This window comes from Oncorhynchus gorbuscha, linkage group LG06 (assembly GCF_021184085.1).
Source record: "Oncorhynchus gorbuscha isolate QuinsamMale2020 ecotype Even-year linkage group LG06, OgorEven_v1.0, whole genome shotgun sequence".
Classification (NCBI taxonomy): Eukaryota; Metazoa; Chordata; class Actinopteri; order Salmoniformes; family Salmonidae; genus Oncorhynchus; species Oncorhynchus gorbuscha.
This window is the reverse complement of record NC_060178.1, coordinates 16,144,287-16,161,002: the sequence shown is the minus strand read 5'-3', so window position 1 is coordinate 16,161,002 and position 16,716 is coordinate 16,144,287. Positions and strand designations below refer to the sequence as shown.

Below are 16,716 nucleotides of genomic sequence, written 5' to 3'. Positions count from 1 at the left end.
GTCTGTGTCTCTCTCCATATCTCTCTCTTTCTCTGTGTCTCTGTCTGTCTCTCCATATCTCTCTCTTTCTCTGTGTCTCTGTCTGTCTCTCTCCGTATCTCTCTCTTTCTCTGTGTCTCTCTCCATATCTCTCTCTTTCTCTGTGTCTCTGTCTGTCTCTCTCCGTATCTCTCTCTTTCTCTGTGTCTCTGTCTGTCTCTCTCCATATCTCTCTCTTTCTCTGTGTCTGTCTCTCTCTCCATATCTCTCTCTTTCTCTGTGTCTCTGTCTGTCTCTCTCCATATCTCTCTCTTTCTCTGTGTCTCTGTCTGTCTCTCTCCGTATCTCTCTCTTTCTCTGTGTCTCTGTCTGTCTCTCTCCGTATCTCTCTCTTTCTCTGTGTCTCTGTCTCTCTCTCTCCGTATCTCTCTCTTTCTCTGTGTCTCTGTCTGTCTCTCTCTCTCCGTATCTCTCTCTTTCTCTGTGTCTCTGTCTGTCTCTCTCTCTCCATATCTCTCTTTCTCTGTGTCTCTGTCTGTCTCTCTCTCCATATCTCTCTCTTTCTCTGTGTCTCTGTCTGTCTCTCTCCGTATCTCTCTCTTTCTCTGTGTCTCTGTCTGTCTCTCTCTCTCCGTATCTCTCTCTTTCTCTGTGTCTCTGTCTGTCTCTCTCTCTCCGTATCTCTCTCTTTCTCTGTGTCTCTGTCTGTCTCTCTCTCTCCGTATCTCTCTCTTTCTCTGTGTCTCTGTCTGTCTCTCTCTCTCCGTATCTCTCTCTTTCTCTGTGTCTCTGTCTGTCTCTCTCTCTCCGTATCTCTCTCTTTCTCTGTGTCTCTGTCTGTCTCTCTCTCTCCTCTCTCTTTCTCTGTGTCTCTGTCTGTCTCTCTCTCTCTCTCTCTCTGTGTCTCTGTCTGTCTCTCTCTCTCTTTCTCTGTGTCTCTGTCTGTCTCTCTCTCTCCGTATCTCTCTCTTTCTCTGTGTCTCTGTCTGTCTGTCTCTCTCCGTATCTCTCTCTTTCTCTGTGTCTCTGTCTGTCTGTCTCTCCGTATCTCTCTCTTTCTCTGTGTCTCTGTCTGTCTGTCTCTCTGTATCTCTCTCTTTCTCTGTGTCTCTCTCTTTTGTTAGATTACTTGTTAGATATTACTGCATAGTCAGAACTAGAAGCACAAGCATTTCGCTACACTCGCATTAACATCTACTAACCATGTGATTTGATTCAGTAAGTCTTATCAAAGTCTTTTTTTGGGGGTGAGGGGATACTATTCAGTCCTTCTCTGGAATTCAATGGATGCAGAATTCCCATCCTTAATGTTGAACATGAATCAAGATTCAGTCATTACTGCAAGGAAATCAGAAAAAGGTGTGAAAAAAACTATATTGTATCACCAGAGTAACGCAGAATGAGTCTGTCTGTCTATCCCATTGTTACTGATCGTTGGACCTCCTCATCATTCACCTTGACTGTCTGTGTGTTGTAATAATAATTTGGTGGGTGCTTATAGTTGTACATGTGTGCATTATATTATGCATGTGTGACTTGGAAACTTGTTTTTTTTTTCATATCCCAACTCCCCTGAGACATCCTCTGCGAGTGGGGTCACGGCCAGGGTCAGCCATTATGAACGGTGACCCTGGAGCAATTATGGTGATGTGCCTTGCTAAAGGGCATATTAACAGATTTTTCACCTTGTCTGCTCAGAGATTTGAGCTATTGCCCTTTCAGTTACTGACCCAATGCTCTAACTGCTAGGCTACCTACCTCTTCGGAGATTGTAGTTCTTAGTTACTGACCCAACGCTCTAACTGCTAGGCTACCTGCCTGTCTGGGAGTGTAGCTCTGTTACTTGGCACGGGCCTCTTGTTATAGCTAGCTACAGTACCAGTCAAAAGATTGGACATACCTACTATACACGCATTATGAAGGAATGAAATTCCACAAATGAACTTTTAACAAGGCACACCTGTTAATTGAAATGCATTTCAGGTGACAACCTCATGAAGCTGGTTGAATGCCAAGAGTGTGCAAAGCTGTCATCACAGCAAAGGGTGGCTACTTCAAAGAATCTCAAATATAACATATATTTTGATTTGTTTTACACTATCTTTACTACATAATTCCATGGGTTATTCCATAGTTTTGATGTCTTCACTGTTATTCTACAATGTAGAAAATAAAGAAAAACCTGTAGATGAGATGTAGCACTGTACAAGTAATTCAAAATAGATGTTCACTATCAAATCTCCTTTTTTACATCGTTGAGTATTTTCTCACAATGCATTTTTGAAAGATACTCAATGTTTGTCGAGCCACTTGTAGTTTTCATGCATAACAGCCACAGATGGAGGCGTTGGGCCACAATGAGTTAATCACCCAACGTTGTCAGTGTAAGAAAGCTTACATGTTCCCTTTCAGTCACAGATGCACCAGTGATCCTTAAAAAGGAAAGGTAATGCCATTCGTCATGGTCAAGGACAATCACCAGACAAAGCAAGTGTAAGACGAGCCAGACTGTAATCCTCTGTTGAAAGGAAATAGGGAGATGAATGGTGCCCTTGACCTCACACACACGCGTGCAAACACCCCGCCAAGTGTACAACACACACAAACACACATATGTAGTCAAGCAGACTTGCACACACACACGCACACATTGTGTAATAGAACCGCACTTATTGAACGAACTGGTGCTGGAAGTGGACAGGTGTTTCATGTCAAAGCAATTGTTTACACACTCTATAGTCCATTTCCCCCTGAAGAGATGGTCCATAATTTAGCAGCTTCCTTTCTCTTTTATTCAGAGTGAGAGTGAGAGTTCAATAGTTGTAGGAGTAGATGGACATGGTAAGATCTACAACTACTGAGCTCCCTATGTCCAACCGGGGGGTGGGGGGGTGGGGATACAGCGTCATTAATTGGCTGATTTGCGTCACAGTAGTGGAAAACACAATTGCTGGCTAGCATTCCTTTCTGTATAGTCTGTGTCAGAAGGTGAGCGAGACAGGGACACTGGGGATGTATCTCAATGGTCATAACATGCATCCTGCCCTTGTACCCTTTCCCTCATCCGCACTGAACTGAAAGAATAAGAAAGGTAAACAAATAGGACAGGTAAAAGAATAGGACATGTTGCCTCCCGAGTGGCGGCTTGGCAAGGTCGTGTTTCGGGGGACGCCCGGCTCTCAAACCTTCGCCTCTCCTGAGTCCATACAGGAGTTTCAGAGATGAGAGAAGACTAACTACCAACCGGAGAGGAAAAGGGAGAAAAAAAAGAAATAAAGAACAGGACATGTAAAATAATATGAAAAGTTGAAAGAATAGGACAGGCAAAAGCCAAATACCTTAGACTCTCATATCTCTCAGATCAGGGAGAGGAGAGGAAGATGGGAAGCCATGGTAGCCATATCCCTGTGTTGGAAAGAAAACACTTTGGTTTAAGGCGCTCTACGACCCTTGGCTGACCACGGTGTTAAACAGGCATGGACAACTGAGGTCCAACAATGTGAGGAAGACTACCAGATAGAGCTGAAAATGAAGAGTATGAGAAAAGGAAAGAGAGCTATTTATGACTTTATTCTAGTTTCCTAAGTAATATTATTTTATGCAAGACTGTAACCGTTTGCACCTTCTGGGTGATATCCTCAATGATCACTTTTTAAATCAAGAGTTACTGTATGGTACTTTGGGAATATTATGAGTGAATGAGACTTTTGCTTGGTCATAAACCACACATTTCTGCCCTGCGAGAGGGACAGCTTGTTTCTGGTACTCGGAGACATTTAATCCTGGATTAGATTGACAATTTTATCCCAGGCAAACATAAAAATAGTCAAACACAGAATGGCCTCCTCTTTATCTTCATCCAACCAGAGTCAGATCAGGCCAAGACTTTCATGGTTTAAGACCCTTTTAAGACTATTGCGCTGACCCCAATCGTACTGTTTTTTTTACATAGACGTTTCGAGTACTGAGTGCATTTTTAAAGGTACACTTTGGGATTTTGTCAATAAGGCCCTATATCTACTTCCCCAGAGTCAGATGCTAGCAGGTACCCGTATATTTTCAGTCATTGTGCTAATGCTAGTTAGCATTGGCTCACTATAGTACCTCTAACTTTCTTCATACTGGACACAGATACATAAACATGGTCCATCTGATTCTGGGGGAAAATTGCGAAGTATCACTAAGTGAATTTGTTTGTCATAGAGGAAAACAAGTTTATTTTATCCCCTAGATGACAATATTTTGACGATGCTGAAGCATGGAGGAATGTTGTTTTTAAGGTTGATTATGGTTGCAAAAAGTGAAGCAGGTAATCCACCCTCAATCCACCCTCTCTTCTAGTCAGTTGTCCTGGTTTTATTCAGCAACATTCAGTGATGTTCCAGAACATTGGGTGCGGTTTCAGTCACTTCCCTGCGTTTTGGAAACATTTGGAGGTATTAACGCTGCAGGTGTATTTGGTTTCCCTTTGCTTTAGTGAGCAGTTGCTTTGTGCTAGCTATGCTAATGAGGCATTTTGGTTCTGACAGACAGTAACTCTTCCATAATGACCTTGCAGTGTGGCCCTGAGAGCTCTGGCTCCAATTCATTACCCAGACAGGACTAGTAGGGCATCATAATGATACACTATCACCTCCTCATCATTCTATAGCACTAGTTCAAATGACAGTGAAAAGCAGGGATTGTTGAGTGCGTGTGGTTTTTAGAGACAAGTAAACAAACACACATGGATGTACTCCACAGACGTCCCCCAGAGTGCATTATGTTAAGTCTGTGTCCTGTAGATCTGAGACTTACTCATTATTCCCGAATTGGAGGACATTTCTTCAGAAGGAAAACATAACTGACTGTTTTTATTGTACAAGCTCAGACAGCGTTTCTTTTGGTGATATTTTCTCAATGTTGCACTACCCATAATGGCCTATTTGCAATATTATAATGTGTAATAACAAATTGTTTTTCCAATTATCTTTTGGAATGAGTGTATCATGAGTTTGATCCCTCAAAGGGATATGGATGTCTTTCAATTCTCAAATAAAACCAGACCAGCTCAGGAGGATTGAGAGGATGTGTGAATGTATGATTCCATGATAATGGTAATGGCTGATTTGAATGAAATCACATTTTTGGTCATAGAGGCCTTAAACAGAGCTGTTTTTGAGAAAGAGTTGATTTCTGTTGCAGTGGAACCTGTGCAAGGATACGGACACCGGGCCCAGGCCGCCCAGCGCAAATTCGCTGATGACATCGACTGGTCCTATGCGGGTGAGTGTGGAGTGGGCCACGAGTTTGGTTTAATTTTCAATGTCTCTCTCAATGGGAAGCCTTAGAATAAATACAAGATGTAGAGCAAATGTATCTTTTGTCTCTCTATGTTTCATAATTTTCCTTCAATTCGCAAGAGGCTGACTCTATCTCACTGGAAAAAGCATCAGAGCAAGCGAAACAAAGCCCTTCTGTATGTGTAGGCCATCTATCTGATGCTGTCTGGTCCAAAATAGTATGACATTGTTGCTGCCCGCAGCAATGAATGCAAAGGAAGCCAGGTACATTTAAAAAATAATAATAATACCTAATCAGCATTGAGCTAAACCGAGTGAGCTCAACTGTGAATGGTCCTGGCTAGGGCTTGTTATGGTGACCATATTACCGCCACACCGGCGGTCACGAGTCATGACCGCAGTCAAATTCCTTGTGATCATTTAGTCACAGTAACTAGGCTTCTCAAAGCTCTGAAGCTGCTGATGGTCATTAGTAGCCTACCAAACTTGCTATTCTGGCTGGTACTGAGCACTCTTGTCACTTGTCGTTGGTAATTTCCTGTATTACTAAATTAGGAGAGTTTACAAACCACACACAAGTCAGTTATATTTAAACTTCATCTTTAATCATATGAGCTTCACCATAGCCCTTTGACTCTCAGATCAATTCAGTGTCTATAAATGAATTCTGAGAGTGCTTACAAAATAATTCTACTGTCTTTTATAGCCAAGATACACAACTCTCAACTCACATGACGAACCACAGATCTCAGAAACTTCACAAAGGGCCTTTTAATTGAGCGAGGAGTATCCCATAGCCAGATGGCATTAGCTATAAATTATCATTCAGTTTGGTCTCTAAAACGAGATTCTAATCTCGTTCCTGATACTTCATAGTACCAAAACATTACCTCGTTATCTGGAATGCTCTTTAACCTTTATTGGCCAAAGACATCGTAAATCTCCTGTCAGTGCTGTCTCATAGAGGCCCATCCTTAGTGGAACACACACACACACACACACAATATTCAATAGATTCTATTCTGTCGAATAAAACAACCATTCTAATGCAATAGAAAGATTAGAAAATAATCGTACAAGCACTATAACATAATCTTGCAATTTTCCACGACATCTTCCCATCGCATGTGTCATGACATTGCCCTCTTTGGGTAAAGCAACCCCACCCCCCTCTCCCTGCCTCCCTATTTCCTCTTTCAACTAGGCTGCTGTGGTCAGAGGGGTCGAAAATTCCTGCCACATGGCCACACAGTATAGAGATCCGAACAAGATCTCGAGGTCCGAACAAATTTCATGTTCCCGGAGAAAGTATAAAAGATCGGTGAAGAATCCAGCTACGAACTGGTCCATTTGTTACAACTTGGGGAAGCTCATGGGAGACGGTGTGGCCACATTACCATAACGCTGTTTATATAATAGCCTCAGATATGAGGTTTACATCTAATTGTTGTATAAGATGAATGAGTGAGTATGAAACTGTAAAATTGTGTAATATGATTTTGGACTGTTTAATGAAGGAAAATCCAATTCCCTTTTTGATTTGAACTAAATCAGAGGACTGCCCCTGAGTCCAGTTAGTCAAGCATCCTGGGACAGCCCCTTTTCTGCAATTCTGAATAAAACCCAACTTTTAGAAATTATCACCAGACCATTGCTGAATCTTTTAACCATACCACGTGGTTAAACTCTTAGACTATCGATACCGACAGAATAAGAACAAGTCTTTGATATTAATTACTAGTCTGCAGCTAGGAATTCGGTATCATTGAACGCGAAAAACGACAACTGCCGAAACATCCATTCTACAAAACCATGAAAGAATGTCGCTCTGAACTATCCCCTCTAACCAAAACAGATAGAGACGGACAAAACTCTCCAACAGAAACAAACTTTTCAACAAAGATCCTGACGACACACTGAGCGTAAATATATTGATTGATTGCAATTGTTCCCGAATGAGTGAGCGTTCATGTGCAAAGGATTAGCATTTCAATTGTTAATTATCAACTTTATAGTGTCTCATCTCAGTTGACCCCCACTTCCACTTTTGTTTAACAAGCTGCGATGCCGGTTTAGCCCACTAGGGCACATATTCCCTATCATTTCTTGTAACCATATTTACCTTGTTTGTTTATGCATTTCTGTGAATGACTTAGTTAGTAATAAATAAATGATGTAAGACAATTGATGTATGGATGACTCATAGTGAAGCCTGGGTTCGTGCAGATAACCAACAATTTACGACGTTTGGAATGAGACTAAAGTAAAGTAAATAATTCTTTAATCAGAAATGAACATATCTGAAAGGTTATATTAGGAAATTATAACCTTGCAATCTGAATATTTTCCTTGGTGCCCCGACTTCCTAGTTAATTACAGTTACATGATTAGTCAATTTGATCGCGTAATACTAATTACAGAGAATCTTTGATAAAAACAAAGTCTTCATTTAATGATAGTAAAGACACGACACATGGTTTAACAGATACATTCACATATGAAGACAATGTTCCATTCTGACCTCTCCCCTCTCTGGGCCCCAAGTGACTTTTCCCTAGAGAAGAAAAGAAAATGCAACTGACGACAGTATAGTCCAAAAAGAGACATTCTAATGACAAGTATCTCACATAAGCATATAATGAAAGTAAATAAAACATCTTATTCATCTATGTTATCTAACTAATTCTGATTCAGCTACGCCACACTCTAATCACTCTGTAATTGAATGTAATCGAAAATCTAATTGAATACTTCATGAGAGCCAGTGGTGTAAAGTACTTAAGTAAAAATACTTGAAAGTACTACTTAAGTACTTTTTGGGGGGTATCTTCATTACTTTACTATTTATATTTTTGACAACTTTTACTTCACTACATTCCTAAAGAAAATAATTTACTTTTTACTCCATACATTTTCCCTTACACACAAAAGTACTCATTACCATTTTGAATGCTTAGCAGGACAGGAAAATAGTCCAATTCACATAAAGAAAATATCCCTACCTCCTCTGATCACAAACGCTTTGTTTGTAAATTATGTCTGAGGGTTTGTGTGCCCCGGCTATCTGTAAATGAACAAAAACAAGGAAATTGTGCCGTCTGGTTTTTTATGATTTATACTTTTACTTTTGATTACTTAAGTATATTTAAAACCAAGTTCTTTGACTTTTACTCAAGTAATATTTTACTGGGTGACTTTTACTTGAGTCGTTTTCTATTAAGGTATCTTTACATTTACTCAAGTATGACAATTGGGTACTTTTTCCACCACTGATGAGAGCGCTTCAGCGGTCCCGTTCTGTGAGCTTGTGCGGTCTACCACTTTACGTCTGAGCCGTTGCTGCTCCTAGACGTTTCAACTTCACAATAACAGTACTTACAGTTGACCGGGGCAGCTCGAGCAGGGCATAAATGTTTCGAACTGACTTGTTGAAAAGGTGGCATCCTATGACGGTGCCACATTGAAAGTCACTGAGTCCTTCAGTATGGGACCAGTCTACTGACAATGTTTCTCAATGGAGATTGCATGGCTGTGTGCTCGAATCCACCAATTTGAAGGGGTGTCCACATATACTAAAAGTATCTGAGAGAGCCATGCGAGTGAGCGGTGCTTCGGAGCACTGCAAATGGCAACCAGGAGAAGGGAATTATTATATTCAGCCCAAGGGCACAACGGCCACATTAGCCCCAAAAGGTATAGATTTTGGGGGGGACATTATGGCCACTCAAGGGGGATGCCACCGGGAGATTCGAGAAATCCTGGTGAGAATATTATCAAATGCTTGTCAAATTGTGAATGAGAGACTGAAGTGTGCAGCCTGCGCAAGAAACAAAGCAGAGCTCATGCCTTTTCATGCATCTCTTTTTCAAATCATCATTAGAGTTGCATCATGCAGCCTTAGAATGTATTAAAAATCAAAACATAAGAAAAAGGAGGCAAAACATATAGGCCAACATTTTTATCACAACTAAAGTTACATTAATAACTCTAAATGAAGCACATAGGAGGACCTGTTTCTTTGTTAATCGCTCAACACAGAATAGCTACATGTGCTCACTCCCTAAGAGATCGTTTGGATAAATTATTATTTGGATTATATTCAGCTATGTGCAATTGTTTTTTTCATACCATAAAATAATATAATGCCACAGAATTTTAAGAAAATCTTGTCTGCTAAATTAACTAGTGCAGCCCACAGCCATATGGCATAGTGAGATCAGGGCCTAACAACTCAGACTATGCTATTCTGTTCTTCTGAAATAGACTACATTTTCTTCATATAATGTTTCTTTAGACCTGTCTAAAAAAATAATGGCTTTATTGTGATGGTATAGGCTATATTAAATTGATTTATTATAATTTTTAAAATGTAGATGTTACAAAGGTCTGAATCAGTAGTTTGTAGGCTATACAGTTGAAGTCGGAAGTTTACATGCACGTTAGCCAAATAATATTTAAACTCAGTTTTCACAATTCCTGACATTTAATCCTAGTAAAATGTAGAGTTCCACATGTTTAATTATAGAAACTCACCGAAACAATACAGAAACAAACGAAAGGTGAAGTAATGGAGTGCTCACAGGCAGTGGGAAAAGGCTGCCTAAATATGATCCCCAATCAGAGACAACGATAGACAGCTGCCTCTGATTGGGAACCATACCAGGCCAACATAGCAATGAAAAAACTAGACTACCCACCCTAGTCACACCCTGACCTAACCAACATAGAGAATAAAAATAATCTCTAAGGTCAGGGTGTGACATAGTGACTAGTTTGGTTTCATAAATAGCTTTTTAAACAGGGACGCTGAATGTACCTGGGAATTAATGTCCTATTTGAAAATCATCTGAACCCATTCCAGTGTCCTCGGTCTCATTTGGGGATTTGCATTTGAGTACGTTTTAATTAATTTGATCTTCATGAATCCTAAGATGTTTGACAGAGTGGTTTGGTATTGTGTGTGTGGAGAGAGAAACCAGGAAATGTATTGGTTATCATTGGGGGCCATTTAGGGCCTCGTTCCAATAGGAAATGACATGGCCTCTCTCTCCTTTTCTACATGACCACTGGTAGGTGAGAAGAATGGACAAGTTTAAACTGAAATGCTTTAAATGAAGAAGTAGGCATATTGGCCTATGCTTGGGTTATCAGATGGGGGGGATGACAATAAAGTTCAGGTCAGAATATGGCCCTCAATTTATTTTCAACTAATTTTGACAGCATCTAAAAAATATGCACAATACTGTGACACAAGCTGTTAAACTGTGTAAGAGAGAGTGTATTGCGACCACACCAATACGCTATCTCTTGCACAGTTTAACACACACACACCAGTGGAGGCTGCTGAGGAGAGGACCGCTTTTAATAATGGATGGATTTGGTGGAATGGTGTCAACCACATGGAAACCTTGTGTTTGATGTGGTTGATACCATTCTATTGACTCCATTCCAGCCATTATTATGTCCTCTTCTCAGCAGCCTTTACTGACACACACAACCCCCCGGGACACCTGGGACTTTCTTCTCGAGGGACTCTGCTTTAGTTTTTTTCAGCCATGGAGAATTCCCTGTGCTAGTCTCTGGGACCCATATTCGGAAAGTAGGGCACATTAAGCTCCTGGTTGGGAGCTGCTGTTTAGCCTAGCGGTGCTTGTCTGATCTGTTTTGTATGAGACATGACATGGGTTACGAGTAACCATTACAGCGTAGACTGTATGATGTGTAGTAAAAATATGTGTATTTCTCTTCAATTACATTAGATACCGTTTATATTATTGGCATGATAATATTATATGCAGAGTTGCCAAAGAGTGAGTAATAAAGCATATTCTACAAAATCGATGTATAATTTTGCATGGGAATTTACTATGAATATTTACTATGCCCCTCAGACAGTGGCACACAATCATCTATCTTTCTTCCCCATCTATCTCGCAGTCTTTCACTAGATATGACAAGGAAAAATATCCTCTCTCTTCCCCCTCTCTATCACTCTGTTCTCCCCTCTCTCGCTCTCCCGCTTCCCTTTTGCTCTCTTTACCACACAGCTCTCCCATACCTCCCCTCTCGTCTCGCTCAGTGCCACAACAAACTGAATCTGCTTGACACACAAGACTGGCACAACAATGGGGGCATTATGGGGCTAGGGGGGCAGGCAGATGGGGACACCCCACATCCAGACTGCCAATGCCAGCTTAAACATGCCCCTGCCCCACCCCCACGCCCCTGCCCGACTGTCCTTGATAAACTTTGATCTATAGGCCTATTGCATAAATAGCATCAAGGGAGTACCCAGTGCTGGTCCATTGGCCTTATGAATGCTACACTGACTCTTGAATAACTAACATTAACAGTGATCCCAGATAATGTTCAATGTTGCCATTGTCATTTAACTGCTCTAACCTTGGCTCTTGGACCCGATACGGACCTATACGTGGACCTGGATCTGGATTGGGGCCATATGGGGAACGTTAAGGGTTATTTTGATGAGGGTCAAGGTCATTGGGGCCCAGAGCCTAGCCGTGGAGGGAGCCTGCAGCCTCTAGGCCAATGTCCATGCCATTGGCGTTGGAAGAGCCACATAGGGAGTGGTCAGGGACAGGGGTTGAATAGTTTTGATCTCGTGCTGCAGAACCCTGAAAAGGTGTTTCATCGCCTTCCACTGTCGCTCCTGTTGTTCGGCCTCCCACTCCAGCCTGATGTCTTACGCCTGCTGCAAGACATCAGGCTACTCCTGAACAGAAGGGCCATCTCCTCCAATGAAGTCACCCCTGGATCGTCTGGTATGGGCCCTCTTCCTTCAGCCCAGCCTGGAGAGGTGGTCCATGTGGTCCCTGTCCTGGTTTTTCTTTGTACCGTATTGGTCCAATGTTTGGTCCTCTTGTTTTTAAAAACAAAAAGATAAATCAAATTAACCTAAGCTAAGCAACCGCTACTCTTCTGATCATCCCACTGCTGCCACCATATGTCAGGGAGGCAACGACCAAAGAGGCAACGAGAGATAGCTGAGTAGAGTGCAATCAATATATGAGTTTTATTCCTCGAATTTGAAAGGCTGCATACTGGCTGAATAGCAGGCGGTGATGCAACCAGTCAAGATGCTCAACATGGTGCAGCTGTAGAACTTTGAGGATCTGAGGGCCCATTCCAAATCTTTTCAGCCTCCTGAGGGGGAAGAAGCATTGTTGTTCTCTCTTCACAACTGTGTTTGTGTGTGTGGACCATGATAGATTCTTAGCGATGTGGACACAGAGGAATGTAAGCTCTCGAACCACTCCACTACAGCCCAGTCAATGTGATGGAGGCTTGCTCAGGCCTACCACCGTCATGTCGTCACTCCACTACAACTCAGTCAATGTGATGGAGGCTTGCTCAGGCCTACCACCGTCATGTCGTCACTCCACTACAACCCAGTCAATGTGATGGAGGCGTGTTCAGGCCTACCACCGTCATGTCGTCACTCCACTACAACCCAGTCAATGTGATGGAGGCTTGCTCAGGCCTACCACCGTCATGTCGTCACTCCACTACAACCCAGTCAATGTGATGGAGGCTTGCTCAGGCCTACCACCGTCATGTCGTCACTCCACTACAACCCAGTCAATGTGATGGAGGCGTGTTCAGGCCTACCACCGTCATGTCGTCACTCCACTACAACCCAGTCAATTTTTTTACATCTTCAAATCAAATTTTATTGGTCACATGCAGATGGTTAGCAGATGTTAATGCAAGTGTAGCGAAATGCTTGTGTTTCTAGTTCCAACCATGCAGTAATTTCTAACAAGTAATATAACAATTTCACAACAACTACCTTATACACACAAGTGTAAAGGAATGAATGAGAATATCTACATATAAATATATGGATGAGCGATGGCCATGCGGCATAGGCAAGATGGAGTAGATGGTATAGAGTACAGTATATACATATGAGATGAGTAATGTAGGGTATGTAAACATTATATAAAGTGGTATTGTTTAAAGTGACTATTCATTACATCCAAATGTTAATTATAAAAGTGGCTCGAGATAGAGTCTGTATGTTGGCAGATGCCACTAAATGTTAGTGATGGCCTTTTAACAGTCTGATGGCCTTTTAACAGTCTGATGGCCTTTTAACAGTCTGATGGCCTTTTAACAGTCTGATGGCCTTTTAACAGTCTGATGGCCTTTTAACAGTCTGATGGCCTTTTAACAGTCTGATGGCCTTTTAACAGTCTGATGGCCTTTTAACAGTCTGATGGCCTTTTAACAGTCTGATGGCCTTTTAACAGTCTGGTGGCTTTTTTGCTACATATACATAACTTTTACATACACATATTTTTATATAAATCAGCCACGTAACAATAATACATTACCAAACATAAACGTTTTAATCCCAACCCTCAGCCACTCCCACCAGCCCATCCCACCTATCCCCATAGACCTCAGCTCTTTAATCCCACCCCTCTGCCACTCTCAGCCCATCCCACCTATCACCATAGACCTCAGCTCTTTAATCCCAACCCTCTGCCACTCTCAGCCCATCCCACCTATCACCATAGACCTCAGCTCTTTAATCCCACCTATCACCATAGACCTCAGCTCTTCAATCCCACCTATCACCATAGACCACCCTCATTTGGTTTCCATATGCCGTGTATTCTTTTTGTGTTTCACGTCATTTTTCAACCTTTTCTAATCGCATATTATCCACAGATCTTGGAGGGTTCAGGTTTCACAAGATTTTGTTCATGAAAAAGGAAACTATGGCATGTATTTTATATCACTATCATGCACACGCACCCTCACACATAAAGATGGCTCTGTTGCGGAAAGACTGATACATGTTTTATAGTGTCTTGATGCTGTATTGTTTGTCCTTCATGTTCTAATACTATAACGTTACACCTTCCTTGTGTTTTTTGTAATAAAAAAAAAAAAAGAGAGACCTAAGACGACAACAACAGCATGGCAGCAACACATGACAACAACATGGTGGCAACACAACATGACAACAACATGGTAGCAACACATGTCAGCAGCGCAACATCGTAGCAACACATGTCAGCAGCGCAACATGGTAGCAGCACAAAACAGGGTACAAATATTATTGGGCACAGACAACAGCACAAAGGGTAAGAATGTAGATACAACCATACATCACGTAAAGCAGCCACAACTGTCAGTAAGAGTGTCCATGATTGCGTCTTTGAATGAAGAGATCGAGATAAAACTGTCGAGTTTGAGTGTTTGTTACAGCTCGTTCTAGTCGCTAGCTACAGCAAACTGGAAAGAGAAGCAACCCAGGGATGTGTTTGTTGCAGCTCGTTCCAGTCGCTGGCTACAGCAAACTGGAAAGAGAAGCAACCCAGGGATGTGTTTTTGTTGCAGCAAACTCAGGGATGTGTTTGTTGCAGCTCGTTCCAGTCGCTAGCTACAGCAAACTGGAAAGAGAAGCAACCCAGGGATGTGTTTGTTGCAGCTCGTTCCAGTCGCTAGCTACAGCAAACTGGAAAGAGAAGCAACCCAGGGATGTGTTTGTTGCAGCTCGTTCCAGTCGCTAGCTACAGCAAACTGGAAAGAGAAGCAACCCAGGGATGTGTTTGTTGCAGCTCGTTCCAGTCGCTAGTTACAGCAAACTGGAAAGAGAAGCAACCCAGGGATGTGTTTGTTGCAGCTCGTTCCAGTCGCTAGCTACAGCAAACTGGAAAGAGAAGCAACCCAGGGATGTGTGCGCTTTGGGGACCTTTAACAGAATGTGACTGACAGAACGGGTGTTGTATGTGGAGGATGAGAGCTGCAGTAGATATCTCAGATACGGGGGAGTGAAGCCTAAGATGGTTTTATAAATAAGCAGGTATACAGAGATGACCAGTTTACTGAAGAGTATAGAGTCCAGTGACGTGTCCTATAAGGAGCATTGGTGGCAAAGCTGATGGCCAAATAGTGAAGAACATCTAGCCGCTCGAGAACAGCCTTACCTGCCGATCTATACATTTACGTCTCCATACTCGATCAATCTACCTATTGAAGATGTTGAAGAGACTAAACCGCTGGGTGTCACCCTAGATAGCAAACTATCATGGTCAACACATATAAACTCATTGGCTACTAAAATGGTAAGAGGTCTGCCCATGATAAAGCGTTGCTCTGCTTTTGTGATATCTCAGTCAACCAGACAGGTCCTACAGGCCCTAGTTTTGTCGCACCTGAACTACTGTCCAGTTGTGTGGTCATGTGTGACAAAGGACATAGGAAAATTGCAGTTGATCCAAAATAGAGCAGCACACGTTGCACTTAGATGTACAGTACACGGAGGGTGAGTGTCAATGACATGCATGTCAGTCTCTCCTGGCTCAAATTTGAGGAGAGATTGACTGCATCACTATTGGTCTTTGTGTGAGGTGTTTGTGTTGAAGGTACCGAACTGTCTGTTCAAGCAGTTGGCACACAGTTTGGACATGCGCCATTATCACACAAGACATGCAACCAGAGGTCTCTTCACAGTCCCCTTGTCCAGAACAGAGGCAGGGAAACACAGTATTAAATAAAGCCATGGCTAAATAGGACACTCTGCCACCCCAAGTAACTCAATAAAAAAAATGATTAAAGAATGTCTTACGGCACGACAGGGACTGTGGAGACACACAGACATTTTTATGCATTTTGGATTGTATTATGTCCTGTATTATGTATGTGATGTTTGGTTAGGATACGATTGTGATATGTGGTTGTCTCGCCTGGCTATCTTAAGATGAATGCACTGGCTGTTGTCTGCTGAATGACTCAATTATAATGTAAATGTGGTGCTATTTATGTATATTATGTATTTTATTTGTGTTTCCTGTTTGGACCCCAGGAAGAGTAATCTAATTGGGGATCCTAATAAATACTAAATTACTAAATAGGCCCTCTGGAAATTACATTTTGCTCCATTGCTGCTCAGCTGCCCGCAGCCCTGTTCTGTGAGAAGATAGTGAGTCACTCAGCCACGGAGCGAGGGGAGGGTTGAGCCTGCCATGAGGAAAGGGGACAGTGAGAGTCACTCAGCCATGGAGCGAGGGGAGGGTTGAGCCTGCCATGAGGAAAGGGGACAATGAGAGTCACGGAGCGAGGGGAGGGTTGAGCCTGCCATGAGGAAAGGGGACAGTGAGAGTCACTCAGCCACGGAGCGAGGGGAGGGTTGAGCCTGCCATGAGGAAAGGGGACAGTGAGAGTCACTCGGCCACGGAGCGAGGGGAGGGTTGAGCCTGCCATGAGGAAAGGGGACAGTGAGAGTCACTCGGCCACGGAGCGAGGGGAGGGTTGAGCCTGCCATGAGGAAAGGGGACAGTGAAGGGATGTGGAACGGGAGGTCAGTAGGGTCGAAGAGGCAGCTGGGTAGGGGCTGAGTGGGTAGGCCTGGAGGAGAGACGGAGAGAGAAATAAACAAAGTAGTCATTAGAGACCTGGGGGGGTGGGCGTTGCAGTGAGA

The 16,716-nt window shown here is 42.6% G+C and overlaps 1 protein-coding gene across 1 annotated transcript in view; it reads left to right on the top strand.

Moving 5' to 3' along the window:
- The window catches only part of LOC124037397 (receptor-type tyrosine-protein phosphatase zeta-like), a 92,401-nt gene that overhangs the window by 22,422 nt on the left and 53,263 nt on the right, over positions 1 to 16,716 (top strand). The window contains exon 2 of the mRNA XM_046352098.1: positions 5,164 to 5,244. Coding sequence (XP_046208054.1) covers positions 5,164 to 5,244 — 81 coding nt within the window. The remainder of the gene's footprint in view (positions 1 to 5,163; positions 5,245 to 16,716) is intronic.